Below are 27300 nucleotides of genomic sequence, written 5' to 3' on the forward strand. Positions count from 1 at the left end.
GGTGTCCAAGTTCTGTTACTCTGTAGAGCCCTAAAGGCTATTTTTTCAAACTGGAAACCCCCCATTAAAGGGATTTTCCTGGACATATAGGTGGGGGTCTGACCCCGGACATTGAACTGTTTAAAGAGGCCACAGTGCTCACAAGTGCTACAGTCTAGTCCCTATGCGGTGACATGATGTCATGTTCATTGGTTCCATGGCACAGCAGCATCTAAGGCCTCGTTCACATCTGTGCCGGTAATCCATTCGGGGGAGTCTGCATGGGGGAACCCCCTGAACGGACTACTGAACGCATTGGTAAGTGGTGTACAGTGAAAGCACAAAGACCCCATAGACTGTAATGGGGTCCGTGTGCTTTCTGCATGGTCTCCGCACAGAACATGTGGACAGAAAAGTAGTTCACAATCTACTTTCCTGTCTGCATGACTCGTGCGGAGACCGTGCGGAAAGCTCACAGACCCCATTATAGTCTATGTTTCCATGTGCTTTCACTTGCCAATGTGTTTGGTAGTCCGTTCAGGGGGTCCCCTTTCAGACTCCCCAAACGGATTTCCGATGCAGATGTGATCAAGGCTTCAGGTTAGGCTGCAGTACCAAACATAGGCTCTACGATATGTATGACGCTGTTCTTGCTATTTAGCGAAAAGGTCACAACACTCACTCATACATTGTGGTGTCTTCATCCAGCTAATCGGTGAGAATTGTATAAGTTTTTGGTGAGCCTTCCCTTAGTGGTGACCAGTTGCAGCTCAAATTTTGTATTGCACGCATTATGTCATGAAACAAAGCACTGTGCTTCAAAGGGGTTTTCCAGGCATTTTATATCAGGCGCCATAACTATACAGTGGATGTCGCCATAAGTAGACAGCTCCATCTACTGCATACTGTTTGTTCCTGATCACAGCAGCTCAGCTCCCATCAAAGTGAATAGGAGCTAAGCTGCAGTGCTCCAACACTCCCACTACACAGGCGACAGATGCTATCTGCTTTTGGCTCATCCATTATATAGTACTGGTGCCTGGAGGCAGCTGAGAACAGATGATTGGTAGGGTGCTGGATGTCAGACCCCTCACTGATCAGAAATTGATTACCTATACTAAGAATAGGCCATCATTCCACATTGCCTGGAGAACCTCCTAAAGTTCTACTTGAAATGGAACAGTGTGAGAAAAACCTTGCTAAAAAGTGCCTTCTGTTTATTGTCCAAAATCAGGAGGGGATATAACAGAGTGAAGCCCCCCTGACCACTTCCTTAGCGATCAGGTGAAGATCTGATAAAGAGCTTTTCCTGATGAATGAGAGGGCTGTGCTGCACACTTCTATCTTTCCCTGCCCCACACCGATCTGTCAGATCAGTGCAGGAGAGAAGAAGCTGAAGACAATCAATCCATCATCCTATCATGGAGAGTACTGTCTGAGCATACAACCCACTGCATAGCACATGTCCTGAGGCAAGGCATACCTCAGGCACTGCAGGAGGCCGCTCTACTCATTGACCATCAGGGAAGGTTAAATTGGTATGAAAATTAATTTTTCTTAGTCAAACCTGGGGTGTGTGTTCCAAACGCATCTTATCGTTAATATTACCTTGTGCTATTTGTGTGTTTGCCCATTTTCCTGAAAGTCTGCGTTAGTCATGGTGATGATATGGACAAAAGTATTAGGGCATCAACGCATTATACCTACAGGAGCTTTTATCAAATCCCATTCTAAATCCATATGATATAATATGGTGTTGGTCTTCCTTTTGCAACTAAAGCAGCTTCAATTTTTTTGAGAACTCTTTCTGTGGGAATTTTTGCCCGTTCATCCAGGAGAACATTTGTGCTGAGACACTAATGTTGGACAAGAGGGCCTGGCTCATAATCTTTAGTCTAGTTTATCTCAATGCTGTTTGATAAAGTGGAGATTAGGGCTGTATGTGGGCCAGTCTTGTTCCTCCACACCAAAGTCACCCAACCATGCCTTCGTGGATCTTGCTTTGTTCACTGAGGCACAGTCAGAAAAGGTCCTTCCCCAACTTCTCTCACAAAGTTAGAATTGTATAAAATATCTTGGTATGGTGAAGAATTAAGATTTCCCTCCACTGGAAGTAAAGACCCTAGGTCAAACCCCTACTCCACCAAACTTTACAGTTGGCACAATGCAGGCAGGTGATGTTCTCCTGATATTCTCCAAACCAAGACCTGTCCATTAGACTGCAAGATAGAGGAGTGTGATGTGTCACTTAAGAGATCATGTACCTGCTGCTCCTGAGCCTAGTGCAAGGCTTGCATAGTGATCAAGAAGAGAGTCTAATTCTTTTGTCCATATAGAGTAGATAGGGTGATATGAAGAACACCAGCTAGTGGTGCTATAGCAGTATTCAGATTATTCTTATCTTATACGGTAGTTCTATATTTACAGCCCAGCAAGCAAAAAAGGAAGTTCTCATCATTCTTTAAAAGTCTTGTCATTGAACTGGACAAAGATCTTTATGGACCAGATAATCACTTGGTAGAGGTAAGTGACTAAAGGACATTTATACACATCGAAGTGTTCAGTGCGTGGACATTGTTTGTCTGTTGCACTACTATTTATGTTTCCGTATGTAGCACAATTGTAAAACATTTACATATAGCAAGCACCTAGGCTAGGTTAAATTCAGTATAATTTCATCATTGGATCAGAGCTGAAAAAATGATATAATGATGGATGCAGATGGAGCACATTCTGTCTGTATCTGTAACCATTTACTATAATAGAAGAAATAAGAGGGAAACTTTCTTCCGTCTTGTTTACTTCTCAAACAGAAGATGACATCTTGCATGCACAATTTTATCTTCTGTCTGAAAAGTAAACATACAAGACAGAAGTAAGCTTGCGTCTTGTTTCTTCCATTATAGTGAGCGATCTAGATTTTGCAATTGATGTAGTTATAGCCTCTACCGTACTGCTAACATTTTAGCCAAAGTGTATATTTTTCCGAACCCAAAATCTAAGGCCATCACCTTCATTTCCTTACTAGGACTAATATCCTAGTTATTCCTAGTACTAACATTTCATTTGGTAAAATCAAAGCATTTATGTACCTCCCAGGGGCCACTCCTGTTGCTTCTGAAAATTCAACATAATCCCAATAAACATTGGTGAATTGGCATGTACTGTACCGTACTCTAATGTGTGTGCGTGTGTGTATATATATATATATATATATATATAGAAGCAACATGTTGAAAGGCATATCATGGTATTGCATTTTAGATGTTCATTTGCGTCTAAAATGGTGCAACTTTGCAAGTTGTCTTTATTAAAGGGGGTTTGTCAGCGGGAAATAAATCAGCATTTAGGAACTGCAATGCTAAATAAGAAAGGCATAATTTGGAAAGTATATAAAAAGGGTATTATCATTACTTTAGTTACAATTTCCCTGCTCACAAACTCCCCTTAAGCCATTCCCTACTCCTTGGAAACAACTACAAATAAACCTCTGTAGTCTAATTGTAAATTCACACTCTTTTCTCTCTCCACTGCTTCTTACTAATATATCCAGCATGGATACAATAGCCTGGAAGAGGGGGCAGATAAATACTCGCTCTTTTTCATGGTAACAGTAGTATTACACATATAGTAATAATAATATGTGGCACATTCATTATTAATTTCCTTTAATTCACTTAACCTCTAACAGTGGCACAGGATGGCAACCACACAGGAGACAGATGGGTTCCAGGTAAAGCGCCCAGGGGATGTGAATGTCAAGTGCACTCTACTTCTTATGCTGGATCATCAGGTAAGAGCTGAGGCAATGAGAGCTTAGCCATGTGGTTACCTGTAGTTACAAGTATACTTTTTAAGGATTGTAAAATGTTTGGGTGGTTTGAATTAGACTTTCTACTTTTGTCCTAAAGCGTGTATATGATGGCTTGGTCCTGTTGGACTCATTTGCATTGGCATTGCCTTCAGTCAGTGAGCTTTGTTGGTTACTTATAGGTGAAAATGAGATATGTCATTTGAATACAGTTGTTTCCGTTTTCTTTCCCTCTATACTACTTTGGCAGCCTCCCCAGTATAAGTTGGACACCCGCCTGGCTCGTTTGCTCGGTGTTCACACACAGACTCGTGCCAACATCATGCAGGCTTTGTGGCTGTACATTAAGAATAACAAGCTGCAAGACAGTCATGAGAAGGAATACATCAATTGCAACCGCTACTTCAGACAGGTAGGAAACATTGAGGACCAGTAGGCTATTCCTTCCCTCTGTTACTACTTCACACTTATATAACCATATGAATGTATACTGTTATAGCACAAGTTTAATAATACTTACAGCCTTCTTTATTATTTTCAATCTTTTTTGCTGTCACGTCTGATTTTCTCACACTTCTCATTCACACAGATCTTTAACTGTATCCGAATGAGATTCTCAGACATTCCCATGAAGCTGGCAAGTCTCTTGCAACACCCAGACCCCATAATAATTAACCACACCATCAGGTAAGTGCGGATAACCATTTCTAGAAGAATTTGGATGATTTCTTAGAAATAAACTTGATTGTATCAGTATAATGTTTTATTCATGCGTTTCCTTAGCGTGGATCCAAATGATCAGAAGAAGACTGCCTGTTATGACATTGAGGTTGAAGTGGATGACCCTCTAAAATCTCAAATGAGCAACTTTCTTGCATCTACTACAAACCAACAGGAGATTGCCAGCCTGGATGCCAAGGTTAGACTAATCAATCTTTACCAAGATCCATAACAGACTACAACCTGTTCTTTCCTTCTCGTCCTTACTTGGCAGTTTGACTTTGAGATATATTTTCTAACTTTTACCCATTTCAGATTCATGAGACAATCGAATCCATCAACCAGCTGAAGACACAGAGAGATTTCATGCTAAGCTTCAGCAATGATCCACAGGAATTTATCCAAGACTGGCTGAAATCCCAAAGCAGAGACCTTAAGGTATTGCAGAAATCTTCTCGCTTACATTGCTTGTAGGTGTATTTGTATCCGTTATATACATTTAAGGACAGGGTAATATAGATCTGTTGTTACATGTATGTTTTATTTCTTCTTAGATTATGACAGATATGATGGGAAATCCAGAAGAGGAAAGACGCTCAGAGTTTTACCAGCAACCATGGGCTCAAGAAGCTGTGGGGAGACACATTTACTTTAAGGTCTGGTTGTTATATTAAGTCTCATATTCATCTGTTCACCCCTTTATTATATCATTTGTGTTATGGAATGATTTCCCACTGTAGAAATGTAAGAATAAAAATTCAAATACATTTTATAAGAAGATCTAGGAACTGTTAGATACTCCATGTGCCATATATCTACTGGGGAAATAAATTACTGACACGTTTACATGCAACCTTTACATTTCACTCTTCTTCTGTTTTAGGTCCAGCAAAGGAGACAGGAACTTGAGCAGGTTTTGGGGATTCGTCTCACCTAAACACATTCCAGAACAAGTTTTTCTATACATTCCATGTGCCTTAATATTAATATAAATCTTTATGTTATGTACCCAGTCACCTTAGAATGACTGTGTGTCAGTTCTCAGGTACGATAGGGATATGCTGCCTTCGTTTTACTTTTATAAATGCTTTGCTTTAGTCAATCAGCCAGTGCCAAAGCAAAAAAATCACAAAATATTCTCATCTGTATGTTTCAGTTCTGTGCGGCTGGTTAGCCGCATTAGCATATGGACGTCACAATTTTACTACTAGAAGATAAACGTACACCTGTCACATACTTTGAGGGTGTAGCCCCACAACAGCAAACACCAGGTTTATATAGAAATGTCAATTGCTATTAAAGCCTCATTATATAGAGTTAAATGCAGGGCTTGATATGCCATTGGTGTAACCTGTGCAACAGCACAGGGGCCCAGTACTTCAGGGGGGCCCTTTCATCTTAAGCAAATGGCATACATGATTGTTAGAGATATAAGAGGACTCTCCTGTGCTAAAATATCGGAAAACAATGGGCCGATAACAGTTCAAGGCGTTGTCCAGGACTCACAACATGGCTGCTTTCTTCTTCTCAAGAAGCGACATCATGTCCGTTGGCAGACAAACAAAGATAATCCAGCACTTGGAATCCAGGGAAAGTAGTAGGGTTAAAACTTCACCTTTATTTAAGAATGTATCATTCTTCCATTAAAAAAGTTTGCAAACAGGGGTCAAAACATTGCCTACGCGTTTCGAGGTTAAACAATCCTCTTAATCATGGCATGTCCGTTGTCCACATGTCAATGCCACTTATCCATGCCATTAAAATGAATGGTATGGAGCTGTAGCATGACCATGTGAAAACAGTCATGATATCACTTCTTGAGAAGAAGAAAGCAGCCATGTTACCACAGTCCTGGGCAACGCCTTTAATGCACAGGGACCCTAAGGGCTCATTCACATCTGCGCCCGTACTCCGTTCTGCAGGTTTCCGTTTCCTGCACAGAACAGGGGCAGGAGACGGAAACCTACAGGAATGTTTCAAGCCCATTCATTTGAATGGGCTTGAAAAGTCTCCGGCTGTGTGTGCCGGTGAGCGTTTTATGCGCTCTGCGGCGAAACTGTTTGTTTTTAAACCGGACACAGAGTCGGACATGCAGTACTCTGTGTCCAGTTTAAAAAAACACGGTTTCGCCGCGGAGCGCATAAAACTCTCACCGGCGCTCACGGCCGGACTCGGCATGACAGGTTTCCGTCTTCTGCATGCAGAAGACGGAAACCTGAAAACGGAGATCGAACGCTGGTGTGAACCCAGCATAAGCTATCTGTGTCTGCCTCTTACTAAATGTGTCGAGTCACATTTTAATAAAAAATACATATTATATAATGAAGAGATGCAAAGTAACAATCAGAACAGGAATATATGCAGGGAGAAACAAGAAAAATGGGGCCTTCTTCAGACAGCCGTAATAAAGCCTTATTTTATGGTCCATATTATAGACACAAGTTCTGTCGTGACCCATGGGTCTATTGACCCGAAATAGGTCTGTTCACTATACCTACAGTTAGGATGGCGGTTTATGAACATAAAACAATCCGTAAAATATGGTCACATTAAAGGGGTTGTCTGGCCTTAATAAATTGATGACTTAAGCTTAGAATAGAAGATCTGAGGGAGGTCTGGCACTCAGTGCCCCTATAAATCAGCTGTTTGATGCTGCTACACAGGTTATACAAAGTCAAGTTCATTGGTCACATGGGCTGTTGGCAGCTCAGACCCATTCAAGTGAATGGGCTGAGCTGCAATATCAAATGTACATTGCTTCGATTTCTGTGAAGAGGCTGCAGCACTCACCCAAATGCTCTTCTAATAGCTCATTGGCAGGGGTCTCAAATGTCAGACCCAAATGACATATTGCTGACCTAAGGAAATGTCATCAATTAATAAGCCTGAAAAAACCCAAGGCCAAATGTGGGAGAAAAAGCTTACAATCTATGAAGTAAAGGGATATAGAGACAGTAGGTGAGGGTCGAAGCTGTTCAGATGGCAGTGGCAGTAGCATTATTGAAGATTGTGGCCTATAAAGGAGTAAGAAATAGAAGTCTTGGCTTTAGCTCAAAATCTGCAACAAAAAACGCAGCTTTTCCACATTGTGCGGCCTCAGCTTTAGGCTGATTGGAGGAAACCTTAGGCCCAGATTGCTGTAGCAATGCAACGCCACATTTGCAACTTTGTTTTAAGAGACAATTTCTGCAGAATAACAGATGTTTCAAAGCTGAAATTCTCATATGACTTCACTATATCATCTTTATTTTTACAGAAGCGCCTGCTACATTACAGACAAAACCGCTAAACCAAACATGGTCATCAATACTATGGCAAGATAAATAGTTCTATTGTGATCTAAGTTTAGCCCTAGGACAGGGGTCTGCAGCTTTCGGCACTCCAACTGCTGTGAAACTACAACTCTCAACATGCTCCATTCACTTTCATAGGAGTTCCAAAAACAGCAGAGCAGGTATGCATGCTGGGAGTTGTAGTTTTACAGCAGCTGGAGTGCCAAAGGTTGCTTACCCTTGCTTTAGGATTTTCAGATATTGCAGTCATCTGAATAAGGCCTGAGAATTACCACAATGGCAACCTCAAGTAGTTACAATTTCAACTCTGCAACATCTGATTATGCCAAAATAAAGAATCTAGGGCGGCCGAGTAGTTCCGCTTCTTCTGCTTCGGCGGCTTCTCTCGGGTCTCTTCCTGAATTCCACTGATTGGTCTCAGTGGTCACTTGTGGCTGCGACTTCCACCTCATGCCAAGAAGACTAGTGGAAAGGAGACTGATTTTTTTTTTTTACACTGCCCCTGTTCAATTTAAAACTTAAACGGGTTGTCCATTTATACCTTGACAACCCCTTTAAGTGCCAAACACAGTATCTTCACAAAACAGTAGTCCTTTCATGAAAAGCTCAGGAATAACCCTGTGGAAATGAACAGAACTTCCTTATAAGACTGCAGTGTTTCTTCCATAAAGCAGCATTCCAGTCAGTTTCACGGTAATAAATTTGCATGTATGTTCACTAGTTCAAGCAAAAGTAACATTTGCACTATATTCTGGTGGGGGATGCTGGTACAAGGGTGTTTTTTAAAAAATTTTTGTAGTTTTTGAGACTGTTGTGAATGTTTTGGTTTTTCTCTTCTAAAGTTGCCTGTCAGTTTTATAACCTATTATGCAAATTGCTATATAAATATATAAAAACCTTTGCACTACTATGTCTAGAATAATCACCAGCAGCCATGTTGCAAGGAGAACACCGCATCCTATACTGCTGGTGCGTCATATAATAACCTGTGTATAAAACTTACCATCCCACCATCCAGCATAAAAGAGGGTGCGTGGGGTTGATGCTGTGAAGTTGCCTTGCAAATAAAAGTAGTCGAGCCATATTGTTATTTTCTCAGGGTATGTCCTATGGATGTAAGCAGATGAAATGTTTTTTTCTTCCAGTTCAAATAGGAACTTCACAAGGCTTGTGAATGTGTTTTCAGGAAAAGTTGTGATATAGGAACTAGTAATTGTTTGAATGTGAGTATCTACCAGTGGTTGACTAGATTATGGGGTGTCGTGGCATTGTCAAAGTTGTCCATACACAGTAAATGTTCACTGGCCGAAATGGCAGCCATCTGAATGTATATGGTACCAGTTATTTGCGGCTGGATAATGGCAGACTAAGGTATGTTCACATGGTGGAAAATGAAGAGCAATTCCCACCGCTGACATTTTTTGCCACGACGGGATTCTTATGCATTGCATCGTCATATCGTTGCGACATCCCGCTGCTGATTAGGCCCAGATGAATGGGAGTCTCGAGCCGTGGACCCCTGAGTCAGCCGCGGCAAGATTGAGCAAGACGCTTCTTTTTCCCCACATTCTACTGCGATCTGCCTCCCATTGAAAACAACAGGAGGCAGATTCTGGGGTGAAATCTGCCCCCAAATCCACAGTAAATTCCTCTGTGTGAACACGAGTTCAGACGGAGTATTTTGGATTGGAATTTGATGCGGAGGCTATTTCGGGTTCCGGTTTAAAATACGGGGCAGCAGTGACACCACCGTCATCCAGTCGCGGCCCTGCGATCCGGATTAGGCCCAAATGAATGGGCCTAGTCAGGAGTGTCTTCAGGCGGATTCTTGAGACACAATCCGCCTGAAGAATGAGCATGTCCATTCTTTTTTCCGGGAGCCGGAACAAATGGCTCCCGAAAAAAAAAAAAAAGACCGGCTCTCATTGAAGTCAATGGGAGCAGTCTTTTTGGTCAGGATTTTGAAGCGAATTCGGCCTCAAAATCCTGACCAAAAAAAACTACATGTGAACTTAGCCTTAGTTTGTTAAAATATTTTTGGCAGACTGTTGGCCAAAAAGTATCAATTTTTGCCCTAATTGGTCAGTTTGTTAATATGATCATTCATACTAAGAGACACATCATCAATATGACTTCTGTCTGAAATGTAAAGTGTATGGCATATTATGAATGGTTTCACATGGCAAAGCTCAGGCCTGGAAATGTGGTCTGTATCGGCCCAATACATTTCGATTGAGTCAGGTTTGGGCTGGTGAATCTGGTCAATATACAGATTTAGTTTCCCAACTTAAACTAGGCCACAAGAACCAATCCTAAATGAAATACAGAAAACATCTGGCTTTGAAGGGTCATAAATCTCTTACACACAGATTTTGCCAGTTTTATCTTTGTTAAACCAGTAGAAATAACATCTCGCCTCTGGTTTTTCGTAGCGTGTTCACACATGGCTGAAGTTTTTGCAGTTACACTATACATCTGTAATGGAGTTTATGAATATCTGTGCATATCCTGCAGAAACAGGTCCATTCAGATGTACAGAACAGACTTTAATTTGCAGAAATCTCTATACCATGTGAACATATCCTAACAAAACTGCTCTGTATGGATCTTGCATATTAATGGAACTGCACCACATATATTGCACATGTTTTTCTCTCAGGACATCCATTGTAAGGCAAAAAAAAAATAAAAATCCACCGACTAGTTAGTAACATAGCATTTTGCCATAGCACTTCTGGATTGTAGAATGCAGTTATTCGATATTTATGACAGTAGAGGTTATTACTCCAGTAGTGAAGCCACATTACCCAAATCCTATTCAATAACCCCATTCTCAAGTCTTGGCCCTGATAATGGCCATTCCCTCAGTGGGTGAAGGGCACATATTAAAATGGCTGCAGTTATTTCTTGTGATCTTAGTGATGTGCGGTTTACAGCAATGTGGGAGCAGGGTCCGAATGTGTTTCATTACCAAGTGTTTCTTTGTTGTTTGCAAAATTGTTGAATGGTTAAGAAATAACAATAAAAGCTTTTTTTTAACTTGTTCTGTTCTTTATTAAAAACAGACCACAGAGATTCAGTTTCGGTAATATTACAAAAACAAATCTAGATTTTGTTCACTAGTAATTGAAAAGACGTCTCACAACTCCAGCTTGCTGCTTCAGTCCTCCCCCATGTGATCACACACCCAAGATACAAAATAAGGGCTTTACATGCATGTGTAGGTAATGGGATCAGCAACACCGGTGTTCTGTGATAGACGATTCCCCTTTGGATACTGCCCCCTTGCTGGTTACAGTATAGCGGTGACAATAACAGCTCAGTTCTCAAATTAGAAGTGTTTGCCCTGGGGTGCCATGACTACACAAGGGAGGCTGGAGGATGAAAAACATTAGCAGCAGCTGTACATAACACACAATAGGGCTGAGAATAGCTTGCGGTAGGAAGATTTTACTGCGTGTTCATTTCCATAGTTTCTTTATAGACATGTTCTTCTCGCTGTCTTTCTGCATCACCTAAAAATCGAACAAATATATTAGCTGTGTTATTAGATACATCTGTTAGCAAACATTTATGACCAAATTTATTAGGTTTAGATCCATAGTCTTGCTTAAAGGGCAGCATAACAGTTGTACAGTTGCTTCAAGAGGGGATCCTTTACAACCAGAAATGGCGTAGAAGTAACATGTTGTTTCTCTACCCCTTCTTACAATACAAAGAAAACTATTCTTCAAGATTTTAACTAGGTTTTCGTGGTCCAACTAAGATCAGGAGTACACACAGGGAACATGCTACAGGGAAATTCGACATCTTGTTCCTCTCTGCAAGCCGACACAACAAAAACCGCCTGACATCAAAGGGACTCTGGTCCCCAGTTCTTATGATCGGTGGAGGTCCGACCACTGTATTAGATGCTTAGCGACTATCTGGTTAATAAGGGTTAAGTCCTATTTCTGATACTTTCAAGTCCTAACAGGTCAAAATGTTCATTTAACTGCTCCAGTTTTATAACTGGCTTCCAGAATCTTTAACACCAACTTTCTCAATATCTATAGTCACCAGAAAGCCATCATCCACTTTTCTCGATTCCCTGCGAACCATTAAGCGCATTACCGCGTCTTCTGTCTACACAGAGACATGGAATAGCAGAAACCATCATCTTACCTTTGCCACTGCCATTTCAAAGTCTTCCTGTGTGACATGTACCCTTCTTTCACGCAGTGCGTACATACCCGCCTCTGTACACACACCCTGTAATCATAAGAAAGCAAAAAGACACCACTTACTCTGACAGCAGAGGGGGAGGATTTCATTATGGAGTTCATACAGCTATATTTCATGTAAGTGGGAACAGTGCTAAGGATGGTTAAAATGGCAAATGCTTTTAATGTCAAAAAAATCAAAAACAATATTATCTATTAAAAATGATGGTTATTAATTATAAATGAATTTATAGAAATAAATTTATAATATATATATATATATATATATACACACACACACACACACACATATATACATATATGTATATATATACACACACACATACAGAATCGTTTATTGGCTGTGGATATTTATCAAAATGATTATGTGCAAAGAATTTGTATTTAACAGTGCATTTACAGCACTGGATAAGAAGCTTACTAATCTAGAGGAGGGTCCAGTTTTTAGATTTGTAGAGTGAAATAGGCCGCCAGGAGCCGAGTCCCTCTTCTGACACCAACTCACAGTCACATGACCAACTCTGCTCTACTCTATGTTAAAGCAACTGAAGTAGACCAAAGTCAGTGACATCACAGACATCTGAAGCGGCAGCAGAGAGATTACCAGCACCCTGCAAATCTATCCAGGATGATAGGGGAATGCACTCAGAAAACCCTTTTACATCTGCTGACGCAACATTACTAATACATTTCTACACAATATTGGTTAAAATGGACAACGGTTTCACATGGGTGCAAATAAAGAAGTCTCTAAACTGGGCTCTTCTAAGAATTACAGAGGTCAAAATAGATTCCTCAGAACTCGCCGCAATACACAAGCCTGGAAACAACATTAAAAAAGGCAGCTCATAAGATTTCTGGCACAAATTCTCATTAGAAATACTCCCAAAATGTGGTCATGGTGTAAGACTTTGGATATGGGTGTTAAACATAGATATGTCCAGGGGGTAAGCAGAGATTTCACAACACAGTCCACATCTGTTTTCCAGTGCTCTGTCCTGGGACAGTGGGTGGAGTTGTGTACTGTAGGGCTGTCTTACAGACATCCATCTGCTCCCTATTAATCTGTCATCCGCAAGGACCTGGGTGCCGGGCCAAAAGCAGAGACACGTCTCCAGCTTTAGCTACAAAAGTGGATTGCCCCTCTTCCAATGAGGATTCTTACCTTCACCTCAGCTCCTGAAGCTCCAGGCATAAGCTCTGCTATTTTACGGAGGTTGATACCACGTGTCAGGTTCATCTTTCGGGAATGGATTTTGAGAATGTCCAAACGGGCCTGTGTGAAGAAAAGCACTTTGACTTCTACTAGCCTTTTTTACTTTAGACATGCAACAGGTATGAGAGCTCAAAAAAGCCACTGGCAATGGTAACTAGTCCCCGTCTGGGTCTGCCCGCTTCTAAAGAACCGGTACAGAATGTATGGAAACAGGAATATCAGCATGAGGCAGAGAGGTTCAGACTGCAAGAAATGTATGGCCAGGTTTCCAAAGGCAAAATAATAGTTTCTAGAGTATTTTGAAGAAAGAGCAGAAAAGTTTATAGAATAGACTGACTTTACAATGAGCAGGAAAAGAAGTGGGACAGAATCCATAGACCACACAGCGCAGATAATTACCTCTTCATTAGGAGGGGGGAACTCAATCTTCCTGTCAATACGGCCAGGGCGCAGCAAAGCAGAATCCAATATATCAATTCTGTTGGTTGCCATGATGACCTGGTAGGAACCACCGGGGCGGAAAAATCCATTAGTCCAATACAATAACATGCATTTTATGCCATACACACCTACATCAGCTAAAGGGCAAGTACTCCGAGATGAAAGACAACAATCTTGATCAAAACTACAAATCTACGTTCCTCAAGACCTAGGGAGAGCAAAACTAAAATCTATTATCTAATATCGAAATTGACATTTCAAAGACTTTATTCACATCCATGAACGCGAAAAACTGACAAATTGGTATGTTTTTCACGGCTATTTTATTGGCATTCAGTTTTTTTTTTTACAGTTCCCTCAGGGACTTGGGTCTATAAAGTATGTTAAAAACCAGGCCTTTTTTTTTTTTCTTCAAAACTGACGTGTCACTTTAAATGGCAATACCTTTGAAACGTTTTATCTTAGACAAGTGATTCTGAGATTGTTTTTTCGTAACACATTGTACTTCATGTCAGTAGTAAATTTTGGTCGATATGTTTGTCTTTGATTATGAAAAAATATGAAATTTGGCAATTTTTTTTTTTTTTTTTTTTTTTTTTTTTAAAAAAGCAGGTTTTCAAACTTTGAAATTGCAAGCCTTTCAAATAGAAAGTCATACTATCCAATTTTTTCATAAATATAATTAACCAAGTCTCTGATTTATGTAGCAATCACATTTTAATCACCCTTTTATTTTTTTCAGACATTAGAAGGCTTACAAGTCAAGCAGTAATTTTCCAAATTTTCAAGAATATTTCCAAAACACATTTTTCAAGTGACCAGATCAGTTCTGAAAGGAAATTGAAAGGCCTCTCTAATAAAAAAAACAAACAAAACAAACAAAAAAAAAACCCACAAGTCACCCATTCTCAAAACTGCACTCCTGAAAGAATCCAAAACATCAGTTAAAAAGTTAACCCTTTCAGCATTTAACAGCAATTAAAACAAAATGGAGGTCAAATTTACATTTTTCAATTTCTATCACTAATATATTCATTTAGTCCTAGAATTTACACATGTAGTAAGGGTTAAAAGAGGAAATGCACCCCACATTTTGTTTCACAATTTCTCCCGAACACGACAATACCCCATATGTCCTGGTACTCTAATGTACAGGCACACGGTCGCTCTCAGAACGGATGGAGTGCTAATTTGATTTTGTAGGCCAGATTTTGATAAAATAGTTTAAAGGCACCATGTCCCTTTTGCAAAGCCCCCAAGGTGCCAAAACAGTGGAAATGTCACCCCATTTTGGAAACTAGACCCTTCAAGGAATTTATCAAGGGGTATAGTGAGCACTTTGACCCTACAGGTATTTCAAAGAATTGGCCCAGCAAATGGGAAAACATTTTTTGCTATAAAATGTTGCTTTAACCCCAAATTTTGGGTTTTGTAGGCCAGATTTTGCTAGAATAGTTTGCAGGCATTCAGTAAGTGCTTTAGCATCTTCTTAGAGTATCCAGATTTTTTGTGAAATGTTGAAAAAGATGTAAAAAAAAAAAAAAATGTAATTAGTATTTTTGTTCCCCAATGTATTCATCTAGGGGTATAATTTAGGGAATTTAGAGTTTATAACAATAGGAATTTGCAGGTTTATGCAAAAGATGGGGCTTGGAGGCAATCACAAAATTAGAAGTGGAATATACAAGAAGAGCTCTAATAATGAAGAACAGTGTGGTATCTCTCATAACAAGGAACAATACACAGGCCTGGTTGCGAGGGGTATGAGGAACAATGGTAACGGGTATCTCTGCGTTGCCCATTTTTGGTGCAGACACGGCATTTTTTTTTGCGAGTTAGCTCGTGTTGTTGAGGGAATTAGACTGATAGTTCAGTTAGTCGTTTGACATTTTCAGCCTGGGGGTTCTCTATGGGGTCCTGAGGGTCAAAAAGGAGGCTGTGAATGATTTCTTCCTGGAAATCCAGGTATTTGTCGCTGCCTCCCTTCTTTTTATAAAGTAAAAAGGCATTGTCAATTCCAATTTGAATTAGGTAAATGGCCACTTTTTTGTACCAGGTTTTTGTTTTTCGTTTTATCAAATAGGGCTGTAAGATCTGATCACTTAAATCCACCCCCCACCCCCCCATGTGTTTGTTGTACTCGGACACACTTATCAGCTTATGTTTGTCTGCTGTGGCCCCTCTTTCCCTCACTGCCACCGTTCCTGTGGGGTGTATTGTGCTCAACACATAGACATCTCTCCGATCTCTGTATTTCACCGCCATCAACTCTTCACAAGCATAGGAATAAGACTCCCCCTTTTGTATGCCCTTCCCCACTAGCTGCTGCAGAAAACCAGCTGGGTTTTTGCGCATGGTTCCACATGCTCCTGTGCTTGCACAATATAAGTGTCTAAATAGGGCCACACCTGAATAAAAGTTGTCACAATACAAGTGGTACCCTTTGTGTAGCAGGGGCTGCATTATCTCCACCACTATTTTACTGCTGATGGGAAAATTAGGGGGTATCCCAGGGAATCGATTTTTTTATCTCGTCCTTCATATATTCTGAAGGCGGCGGTGTATCCGGAACTGCTTTCGCAAAGCTTATATAGCTTTATGCCATATCTTGCCCGTTTGGGAGATATTGGCAAAAGCTAAGTCTGCCGTGAAAGCTAAGGAGGGATTCGTCCACACTGACATTTTGCTCTGGAGTGTAATATTGTAAAAAGGAGTGGTTCAAATAATTTATGAGGGGTCTTAGTTTGAATAACCGATCACGGTTTGAATCATCACTTGGGGGGGCCTGTGAATTGTCACTGAAGTGAAGGAACCTCATTATTCATTCGTAACGATGCCTGGACATGACTGCCGAATATATTGGGGTTGACTGTGCGGGACTTTTTGACCAATATGACCTGATTGAGGGCTTTTTTACAATACCCATATTTAGGGTGAGGCCCTAAAATTTTTTCATTTCAGCCAGATCTGTGGGTGTCCAATCTTTGGCATGGGCAGATGAAGGTTTTTGTGTTATGTACTGGGTAGGGTATAAATTAATTTGAAGGACAATTTCATTGAGTAGGTCGTCGCTTATAAATAAACTAAAGTAGGTCATGTTGGTAAATTGGGAATCATCTACTGTTGCACTCTAGGGGCAAGAGATGGAGCAGGTGCCCACTGGAGGGAACGCACATCAACTAGTGGGAAAGTGTCACTGTCTGCTGCCGCACTGCTAGTTCCTGCACCTTCACCATCTGAAGGGTCAATTTCATCAGGGAGAACGTCCGCTGAAGACAAATCTGAAGTGACACTTATATTATTTTCATTGTCTACAAATGTTTCAGTGTCAGACGCATCTGACCAAAGAATGGCGTATGCCACTGCTATAAAACCTCCTCGCCATAATGTCACTATAAAACTTAGATTGTGGGCCCTCTTTGGTACAATGGCTGACAATGTCTGTAATGTGCTGTAGTATATGCTATACAAGTGACATGGAGTCTTAAGACCGGGCGTATTTTTACAAGGAAAAGGGGGAAAAAAAAGGCCGAAATAAGATATATTCTACAGTTTGATGGTCTGTTACAAAAGGGTTCTGTGAATACAATTAATAATAAGAATAATGCATTTTATTTATATAGCACCAAAATATTTGCAGCACTTTACAAATCGTAGGGTTAAAGTACAAATAAAATTAGACATTGACGAGTAATAAATCAAATCATATGGGGGAGATGCAGAAGCAAGAACAGATAATTTTAGGGAGCCTAACTGCGAAAACATTTAATTTGGAATTGTGACGGACCTTCCTAAAGAGAGGTGTCTTGAGAAAGGGCTTGAAGCCGTGGATGTTTTGAGTTAAAGGGATTCTATCATTCAAAATATGCATTTTTTAAATAAACCCACGTTGGAATAGCCTTTAGAAAAGCAATTCTAGCCCTACCTTTGCTTTTCTTCTGCTCACAGCCATTTTTGAATTATATAGTTTTTAGCTATTATGCTAATGAAGCTCACAGAGCACGGGGGGGGGGGGGGGGGGGCGCGTTCCCTCTAGGCTCAGAGCACAGCAGAGTTATACCCTCCCTGGCCTTCATTCCACCTCCCAGACCTTTCATGCACGCCCCCTTCCATGTATATTAGTTGACTTCAGCCTCCTCTTCACTGCATCAGTAGAAGCAACCCTCTTCAGCAATAGTGAAATCCCACACATGCGGCTCAATACTAACCCGTAGTGGCAATTTTAGGCCAAGCTGACAGCGCATGCTTGGGATTTCAATCCCGCTGAAGAGAGTTGCTGCTTCTGATGCAGTGAAGAGGAGGCTGAAATCAACTAATTAACATGGAAGAGGACGTGGAGGAAAGGTCTAAGAGGTGGAAGGAAGGCCAGGGACAGCACAACGCTTGCTGTGCTTTGAGCATAGGGGGAACGCCCCCCTCCCTTACCCGTGCTCTGTGAGTTTCATTAACATAATAGCTGAAACTATACAATTAAAAAAATGGCGCAAGCAGAAGAAAAGCAAAGGTAGGAATAGAATAGCCTTTGTATGCCTTTATTTAAAAGCACATATTTTGAATGATAGAATCCCTTTAATCTGAACCTCTGGGGTGGAGCTTTCCAGAGAAGTGGTGCAGCTCAGGAGAATGGTAGTCTTAGGTCAAACGGACAACGTGGGTTGAGTGACTGAGATGAGGGAGAATATGTAGGGAGATGAAGCATTATGGCGAGCTTTGTGCATGAGCGTGATGAGTGTAAGTGGTATATGCAGTGAATGACACAGACCAGCAGCATGGGTGTGACCTGTAGACTGATAAATGAGCCTGGCTCCTGCCAAACAGACTATAGAGGGGAGAGTTTAGTAAGGGGAAAGACCTATAAGAAGGGAGTTAAAGTAGTCAAGAGTAGAGCTGTGATCAAATGGGTATTCAACACCAATCTTCATATTCCCTGCACCATAGAGGCGGCACATCCTTTGCTGGGCCACATGGCTAAAGTTTAATCTGACTTTTAATGGTAATAAGTCTGGTGGAGCCAATGGAAAGTCTTCTGTAAGCACAGTACATCGTGCAGCGCTTCCAGGCGTACGGTGAGGCCAAATACTTTTGGAGTGCCAAGATGGGTGAGTGCTGTACTTAATCTAGTGGTGGGTGGATCCTGGAGGGAATTAGCGGCAGAATCTGAAGCTCTAACCAAAGCCTAAGCTGCAGATGACTGACTCTAAAGCTCTTTGCAGGTCATTTACATACTCGTAAGAACACGGTATATCTCTGTAATGGAGCAGCAGTATAACATAAAAGAGGCAGTTTGGAAAACCTAATCACGAGTCCAACAAGGTACAGTATTTATCTTTATATCTAATTTTTAAAGGGAGATGACAACCTCCCTTTAAAGGGGTTGTCCCATCACAAGGATCCTATCTATACTGCTTGTTAATGTGAATGTAAGACTTTTCCTAAATACACTGCTTCAGCAAAACTGCTTTGTTTGGCCGCTATATTACTTTATTCATTTTTTCGGGACACATCCCTTGACTTATCTGCTCATAAGTCAAGTGATGTATCTGCTGCTCTGAGGGGGGAGGGAGGAGGGGCTAAGTGCACGGGAGCGAGCCTGGAGGGGGGGGGGGGGGTAGTTTACCTTTTGGGGGGAAGGGGCCGCCAATGCAGACCGGCATCCGCTGTAATAGAGGCGCGGATGCCGGGGAGGGTTAGACGCCGGCACAGATGCACAGACGCCGACACAGGTGCCTGCAACATCACTATGCTTCTGCCCTGCATGAAGCCAGCAGCGGCAGGAGCGATGCTGCTATTTGAGGGGGGGGGGGGGGGGGGCGGAGGAGCGGAATAACGGCATCACTTCTGCCGCTGCTGGCTTCATGCAGGGCAGAAGCATAGCGATGTTGCAGGCATCTGTGCCGGTGTCTGTGCATCTGTGCCGGCGTCTAACCCTCCCCGGCATCTGCCTCTCTATTACAGCGGATGCCGGGTCTGTATTCACATATGCACAGCCAGCGGCGAGATGCCGCTGGCCCTGCGTGCACACTCATACACCAGTCTAGCCTTCACAATGCGAATACAGACCCGACATCTGCTGTAATAGAGAGAGGCGGATGTCGGGTCTGTATGCATTGTGAAGGCTAGACTGGTCTATGAGCGCGCATGCAGGGCCAGCGGCATCTCGCCGCTTGGCTTTGCATATGTGACCCCGCCCACCAATGACGCAACAAAGCCGGAAGACAGACGATTTATAGCAACGAAGACTGGTGAGTATGCGACGTGGGACAACCCCTTTAAGTATACATTAACTGCTTTATATGCATTTCACCGATATATAGTTTTGCTTCAATTTATTTGCTACATAAATAAAATATTTTTTAATATTATAATCCAGGAAATGTCAGAAGAGAGGACTATTTGGAGGCAGAAAAATAAAAGTTAAATTGTCAGACTATTCTTAACCAGGGTAGTGTACCAAGGAATAACATACCTTTATATTCTTTGTGGCCTCAAAGCCATCAAGCTGGTTCAGCAACTCAAGCATGGTACGCTGCACTTCACTGTCCCCACCAGAACCCCCCTCCAATCGTGAAGATCCAATCGAATCAATCTCATCCATGAAGATAATGGAAGGAGCATGTTCTCGAGCCATGACAAAGAGTTCTCGCACCATGCGGGCACCTATTAATGTACCAAAGGTTTAAAATTCATGCACCTATCCAAACGAATCCAAGCAGTAATAGTAACTCAGTCATTTCACATTAGTATTGGCAAAGAGAAGACTTGACACTGGATGTGCCAAATTTATTACAGCGGCTCATGCTGAATAAAGTATTGTGCACATCTTGAAACATGTGAAACAGGAGAAAAGTTTGTGGTGGGACAACCCCTTCATCAGAACATATATGGGGCAGTGCAAGGGCAACCCATGGCCATCTGAATGCGTCCTTATACAGTGATGGTATTTCCCTGCAATTTCAATGAAGTCATCTCACAAACATAATTCAGAAAAATGATACTCACCCTCCCCAATAAACTTCTGTACAAGTTCAGATCCAGACACACGAATAAATGTGCAGTCTGTATGATGTGCCACAGCACGGGCCAGTAGAGTCTTCCCAGTACCTGGAGGTCCATAAAGAAGTACTCCCTGCAAGACAGATATTCTTAAAGGGGTTGTCCAGCGTAAAAAATAAAATATGTCTCAGAAGGTTAAAACAATAAATGAAGTTGGCTGCGAATGGACTGAAAGTCAAGAGTGACCAGAAATAATGAGAGATTGGAGAAGTAACCAGAATTGGAATGGGAGAGGCTGAAGGTTTTTGGGGAATCAGCGAGTATGATTCTTTTTATCAGCAAGTGATCTTTAGGGTCAGACAGCCAGACCATGCACAGACCAGCTCTTCTAGCATAACTCTTAGGGCCAGAAGCTGGTAATGGATGGTAAGTGTGTGCAGGCTCTTCTATTCAATAGGAGCAACACTGGACTTCCCCAGAAGCACAGCTCTGCTCCTCCTGTTACTTGAATTGGAGTGGTGCTACAGGCGCTCCTGCTCCACTAGCAGCTTCCAGCATTTAGAGGCTGCTGTAACAGCTGGTCTGTAAGGAGTCCAGTATGGAGACGAGAGAAAAAAAACCCCAAAAACCTCAATCTGGGGCTGGAAACCGTGTGAATTACTATACGTCAAAATCTAACCTACTGTATACCATCATGTATATTACAACCAGCTGTTCTCACCATGGGAAAAATTAAAGCAACCATGTAATACATAGGTGGTCCCACCATAGTAGAATCTGATTTAAACAGCTCTGCACTCTGGCGGAGCCCATCTTTAGATGGTCAGTATTTTACATCAGCATTTGTCAACCAAAACCAGGAGTTGGCCCAAAATGTGCAAGTTTAATTTTTTTTTTGTAGATTCCACTTCAAGTTTTGGGCAAATACTATTACAATATAGATATAAACTACTGTCCAAATAATGACCATGTGAAATTGGCCTCAGAGTAGGATCCTAAGCATGAGATCCACAACCCTCTAAATCAAAATGGCATAGGACAAGCACTGTGTAGATAAGACAACTCCTTCATACTGACAAGCTGAAAGATAAAAGTCCCAAACCTTAGGCTGTGCAATTCCTAGGGCCTCAAACAGCTCAGGGTGTTTGACTGGCAGTTCGATGACTTCCTTTATTTCTTTGATCTGCTTGTCTAAACCTCCAATCATTTCATATGTGGAATCTGGAACCTTCTCCACCATCATCAGCGATACCAGTGGATCCACCTTATTGGGCAGGATTTTATGCAGTGTGTAACTGTCGTTCCTTAAAGCCACTCTACAGTTTGGGGTGACCTAATAAAATGTTTTGGATCAGTATTAAATATATTATAACACATAAAACCACCATATCTGAATTCCTGAAAAGAATACTCACATCATTTATATCAATGTTTTTGTCGATGTCTACTACAAACTTCCCCTCGGGATGGACCTAGAAGATGACAAGTCAGTCAGTTATATGAAGTCTTTCTACAAGGCATCCATGATGTGAGGTGTAGTCATTTACCTTGACCAACACTTTCTTCTTGTCCATGGCTCGCACCACTTCTCCAACGTAGGATCCCTGTTCCTGGAGTAACTGCAGCTCTTCACGCAGCAAACGCACTGCATAAACCAAAGAACTTCTTTATAAGACTGATGTATAGCATATACAACTTAGGATAGGACAATATGGCTCAAATGTAAAATCTGTCAGTATGTGAGTCTATGGGTCTGGTAAAAGTATATGCTGAGATTTTTCCTACTGCAAGCACTCACTGCACATAGAGAGCACAATGTGAAAAAAACCTTGGATAATTGTCACTGCATCTGCTCCGAAATTAGGTATGTGTCTAGCAAAGAGGATCTCTACATGGGTGCACACACTTGTAAGTAAAAAAAAAAAAAAAATATATATATATATATATATATATATATATATATATATATATATATATATATATTGTTTGATGTTTAAAAAAAGTGTTTAGCAGGCACAAAAATCCTCTTCACTTCTTGAAGCAAATTTTGACTCCAAAAGCCTGATGAAACTTGCATTGTAATTCTGGCACAATGACTTTTGCAAATGTGGGAAGTGTGTACGAGGTTTGGTGTATTCATGAGCAAACCAAATCCCCACCCTACTTACAGAAACAGCTTCTGTCAACCATTGCCCTAGGGGTGGGTTGGAGCATGCTGCTTCTGGATACAATGGGACTCACTATGTGTCTGATGGTTTCAATTATCCAAAAATATTTTTGGCTAGTAGGACAACGGACCTGTACTCATACTATGCTGACCTAACACAGGTGAGAATATTATCATTATAGTCCTGCTAGATTGATTAGTATAGCAGAACAAAATCATAGTCTGCAAAGGGAGAGGGTTTAAAAAAAATAAAATTATATATATATATTTTTAAATATATCTGCGCAAACATCAGTTATACAGTTCACGCAGAAATATGCAGATGAGCGCTATTTGGAGCATTCCCTTAGATACAAGTGCACCAAGAATCTGAGCAAATGCTCCAAATGGCACTTGGAAACTCAGTTAATAACTGATGGTTGTGCTGACTCCATATGTCTCAGAGGCTTCCTAAAACTAGGTTCACACTAGCATACAGAGACCTCATCCTGCATTCTGCTTGAAATAGGCAATTTCCCTCCACTGTTTTCAGTATAAAATCAGAAACAGGGCAGACCCCATTATAGTCTATGGGATCCGAGGGTTTCCACAGGTAACAGTTTCTTAAACAGATAGGGTTTTTCAGATCCCAAGCAGATCTGAAGAAGTTAGTCTTTGTTCAACAGTTAATGATAGATCCACCCTATCTATTATGAATTCCCTAAAAATGGAAGTCCTGACACCAGTATGAACAGAATCCAATAAGTAATTTTTTTTTCTGTTTACCTTTTGCATTGAGCTCATTTCTCTGTGCTTGAAGACGTCTTAAGTTCTGGCTTTTTTCATTGACAACCAACTAAAGAAGAAAACATTTGCATAAACTGTTGCCAGGTGCAACTATGTTATAAGAGATAGACCACAATATTCAGTTTCTAGGTAAAACTACAACTAATAAATAAGTTACCGTATACCACACGGTCATCTGAACACACTCAACAAGTAGTTTTTATTTACAAAATAATAGGAATCATCAATGTGAGAAACTTCTCAGCAATTAATCGAAGCGACTTTTGATTCTGGATACTTTTTGATTGATTGCCCAGCCCTACATACAGTACAACATCATAAGAATTAACTAATGCATTAAAAGCTGTGAGGGAGCAGGAATGTTCCTGGTCTTACCTGTAGATCCTCGATCTTTGACAAATAATACTGACGTAAGCCAGTACCACCACGAGTTTCATCCATATCCATCTGCATGACAGGAGAAGATATCACATTAATTTTCATTAAATATTAAAGCTGATGGCAATTATTTTTTTTCTTTGACTATCCTTAGAATAAGCCATAAACCTCTGATTGGTGGAAGCCAATAGACAGCCCCAGCAACAATCACCTGTTCTACACACAGCACAGATGTCAGAAGCAGTTGAGCTTGTGCCCTGTATAGTATCTGAGCACCATCACTGCAGTTCTGCTTCTACTTACTTCAATGGAAGCTGAGTTGCAGTACCAGCACCTGGCCACTGTACAGAGACCAGAACCACTTGTTTCCAACATCCAGGCTGTGTCTAGCTAGGATGGACAACGGCAGTGGCCCCGTACAGCTGATATATTTGGAGTTTTTCTGGGGTTTTTTTTGTCCCATCTTAAGGATAAATATCCTAAGGCCACGACAAAATCCTGGACTAGATGTAAGAAACCAAGATGCTTGGTTAAAGCAAGGTAGTTGTACCTCTCTACAGTCTGTGAGAGCATAATACTATGACGACTAATCAGGGAGATAAGAGGTGGCATGGATAAACGGGTGAAAAGCACAGCAAGTGTTGTCATATGAGTGAAGGAACTGAAAGAAACAGGTCTGAAACTCGTGGCAGTCCCAGCAGTCAGACCCCTATAGATCAAACACTGTATTTCCTACCCTGTGGATAGAAAATAAGTATTAAAGCTGTTATCCACTTTCTAATACTAATGGCTTATCCTAAGGACTATTACATTCAGGTAATGTTTAGATGCCGGGGCTGCGCTGCTCACTCAATGTACAAACTGTAGAGTCGACTTTAGTTATTGCCATCCTAATGAAGTCTGTGGGGCGGCGCTGCAGTAGCTAAAGCCACAACTAAACTTTCTACAGCGAGTGAGCACCCTGGCTTTAGCATTTAAACATTACCAGGAGCTGGGCTGTCCCTGTCACAGCTGATCTGCAGGGGTTCCTGTTGTCAAACTATTGCAGATCTAAGGATAGGACATCAATATTAGAAAGTTGCTAAGCTCGCCTTAAGGGTCCATTCACAAAGAGTATTTTGGCACTGACTTTGACACTGAATCCGCCTCAGAATCCACGTGGGGGAAAAAAAGCCTCCCATTGACTTCAATGGGTTCCTTTTTCCACGTGGATTCTGAGGCGGATTCAGTGTCAAAGTCAGCGCCAAAATACTCTTTGTGAATGGACCCTAAAACAGATCATCAATACTAGATCAGTGGGGACCCAACATGTATGTAGTTAATCAGCGGCCTGTATCGAGCACCACTTGCACTTTACAGGCCTTACAATAACTCATCAATATCAGAAAAACCTGTCAACCTTAAATGGGATCTGAAGTTTTCAAGCAGATCTTTTTACTGACACAAGCTGTGGTCACATCCACTTGGCTGACTATATTGTACAGCACACATCAATGAATCCCAATGGGCTCACTAGGTCTGTCATGTTTGCATCTTGGTATGTGCAGCCCTGGCAGAACCTACAATAGAGGCTACAAGAAACCTGAAGGGGCAGATCCATAATGCCAGTGTGAGCAGAGTCTTAGGTAAAGTGGTCTCGGCATACGTCATGTTTAACCCTTTAACACTATAGCAGTGAGGCAAGTCGTATAACCTAACTGTAAATCAGAGATATGTGCCTTACAGCCAGGCTGTGGAACTACTAGCTCCAGCATGCCCACTGAGATGTAGGTGCTAATAGAGCTGTATACAGTACAAGCTGCTCAGTACCTGGCATGTACAAGGTGCGGTACACGGCTGGGGCAGATAACACAGCCGCCCGTCATGTGACCGGTAATACTTATCTATGAACCATGATATAGTTACATACCGAACTACAGCACAATACACGCATAAGATCGCTACCTGCTCTGCTCCTTCCCCCGCTATCTTGTATTCACCCGGCGGAGCCATACTCTTCCTCACCGTGACTCAGGACCGGAAGCGGCAAAGAGACGAAGGCGACGTAACACTGCACTTCCTGCCCGTACCATAGAGTTGTGTTCTCCGGCTAGAATGTCTTATGCATTGATCTAAGGCTCCATAGCGCCACCTGCTGTAGTGGAAGGTATTGACCATTAGGGGAAATAATAATGTAAATACTGCACAGTAATGGGAGCTGGAATGGATCCCAGCAGAGGGAGAAGGGAAATATTAAGGTCACATGACTGATACTGATACCACAGGGGTTTGCACATAACATCATTACACACTTCCAGCCAAAATGCTGTAGCTCTCAAAGTGTTTATCAAGCATTACCCTGTATCAACTCAACAAGCCGACCGCTCATTTTATGTGGACATAACAATATATATTATATTTCACATAACCCTGTGTTATCAGAGAATGTCCTGCTTGCAAACTGAATAGAGTGATCATTCACCCCCATACAGTACAATGATCGATGCATGTAATGTGCCAATCAACTGTCTATACCAGCAATCAGCAACAAACCATGTAAATGAGCCCTTAAAGGGATATTCTTATCTGGGCATTTACACCTATATGTCCACAGAATATGCCATAAATTCTCAATAGATGCCCACTAATCTAACTTCAGGGTTCTCTAACCCCATCTCGAAGCCACAAAGAAGAGGAACTTGGCTGTGCAGGCAAGGGTCTGTCTACTTATGCAAGAGATCCAACATCTTCTAGCTGTCTCTCTCACAGCCTCTGTCTGTAGTCCTGGTAGCATGGAAGCAGACAGGAGAGGCGTATTGACGACACAATATAATCTCTGTTCATACTGCATTATACTGTACATGTGTACACCTCGCCCCCCATTCTTCATCAGCTGCTCCCCTCTGCCAATCCCTTCAATGGCTGCCTATTGCCCAGCGAATAGAATTCAAGCTACTAACGTTAACTTACAAAGCCATCCACAACCTGTCCCCTCCATATACAGTCCTATGAAAAAGTTTGGGCACCCCTATTAATCTTAATCATTTTTAGTTCTAAATATTTTGGTATTTGCAACAGCCATTTCAGTTTGATATATCTAATAACTGATGGACACAGTAATATTTCAGGATTGAAATGAGGTTTATTGTACTAACAGAAAATGCGCAATATGCATTAAACCAAAATTTGACCGGTGCAAAAGTATGGGCACCTCAACAGAAAAGTGACATTAATATTTAGTACATCCTCCTTTTGCAAAGATAACAGCTAGAGATGAGCGAACACTAAAATGTTCGAGGTTCGAAATTCGATTC

The 27300-nt window shown here is 41.5% G+C and overlaps 2 protein-coding genes across 2 annotated transcripts in view; one reads left to right on the plus strand and one right to left on the minus strand.

The window, feature by feature from the left end:
- SMARCD2 (SWI/SNF related BAF chromatin remodeling complex subunit D2) overlaps positions 1-6486 on the plus strand; it is a 31029-nt gene extending 24543 nt beyond the window's left edge. The window contains exons 6-13 of the mRNA XM_075277143.1: positions 2407-2502; positions 3671-3772; positions 4041-4202; positions 4380-4477; positions 4574-4709; positions 4826-4948; positions 5065-5166; positions 5394-6486. Coding sequence (XP_075133244.1) covers positions 2407-2502; positions 3671-3772; positions 4041-4202; positions 4380-4477; positions 4574-4709; positions 4826-4948; positions 5065-5166; positions 5394-5447 — 873 coding nt within the window. The 3' untranslated portion in view covers positions 5448-6486. The remainder of the gene's footprint in view (positions 1-2406; positions 2503-3670; positions 3773-4040; positions 4203-4379; positions 4478-4573; positions 4710-4825; positions 4949-5064; positions 5167-5393) is intronic.
- A 4346-nt stretch (positions 6487-10832) lies between these two features.
- PSMC5 (proteasome 26S subunit, ATPase 5) lies at positions 10833-26075 on the minus strand. Its single transcript, XM_075277113.1, has 12 exons — positions 25952-26075; positions 24005-24076; positions 23609-23678; positions 22224-22321; positions 22092-22148; positions 21779-22009; positions 20683-20809; positions 20150-20340; positions 13642-13740; positions 13192-13302; positions 11968-12054; positions 10833-11318 (listed from the first exon to the last, which is right to left on the minus strand). The coding sequence occupies exons 1-12, from the start codon at positions 25997-25999 to the stop codon at positions 11265-11267; spliced, it is 1245 nt and encodes a 414-aa protein (XP_075133214.1). The 5' UTR covers positions 26000-26075; the 3' UTR covers positions 10833-11264.
- Positions 26076-27300: the final 1225 nt, after the last annotated feature.

This window comes from Leptodactylus fuscus, chromosome 6 (assembly GCF_031893055.1).
Source record: "Leptodactylus fuscus isolate aLepFus1 chromosome 6, aLepFus1.hap2, whole genome shotgun sequence".
NCBI classification, from domain to species: domain Eukaryota; kingdom Metazoa; phylum Chordata; class Amphibia; order Anura; family Leptodactylidae; genus Leptodactylus; species Leptodactylus fuscus.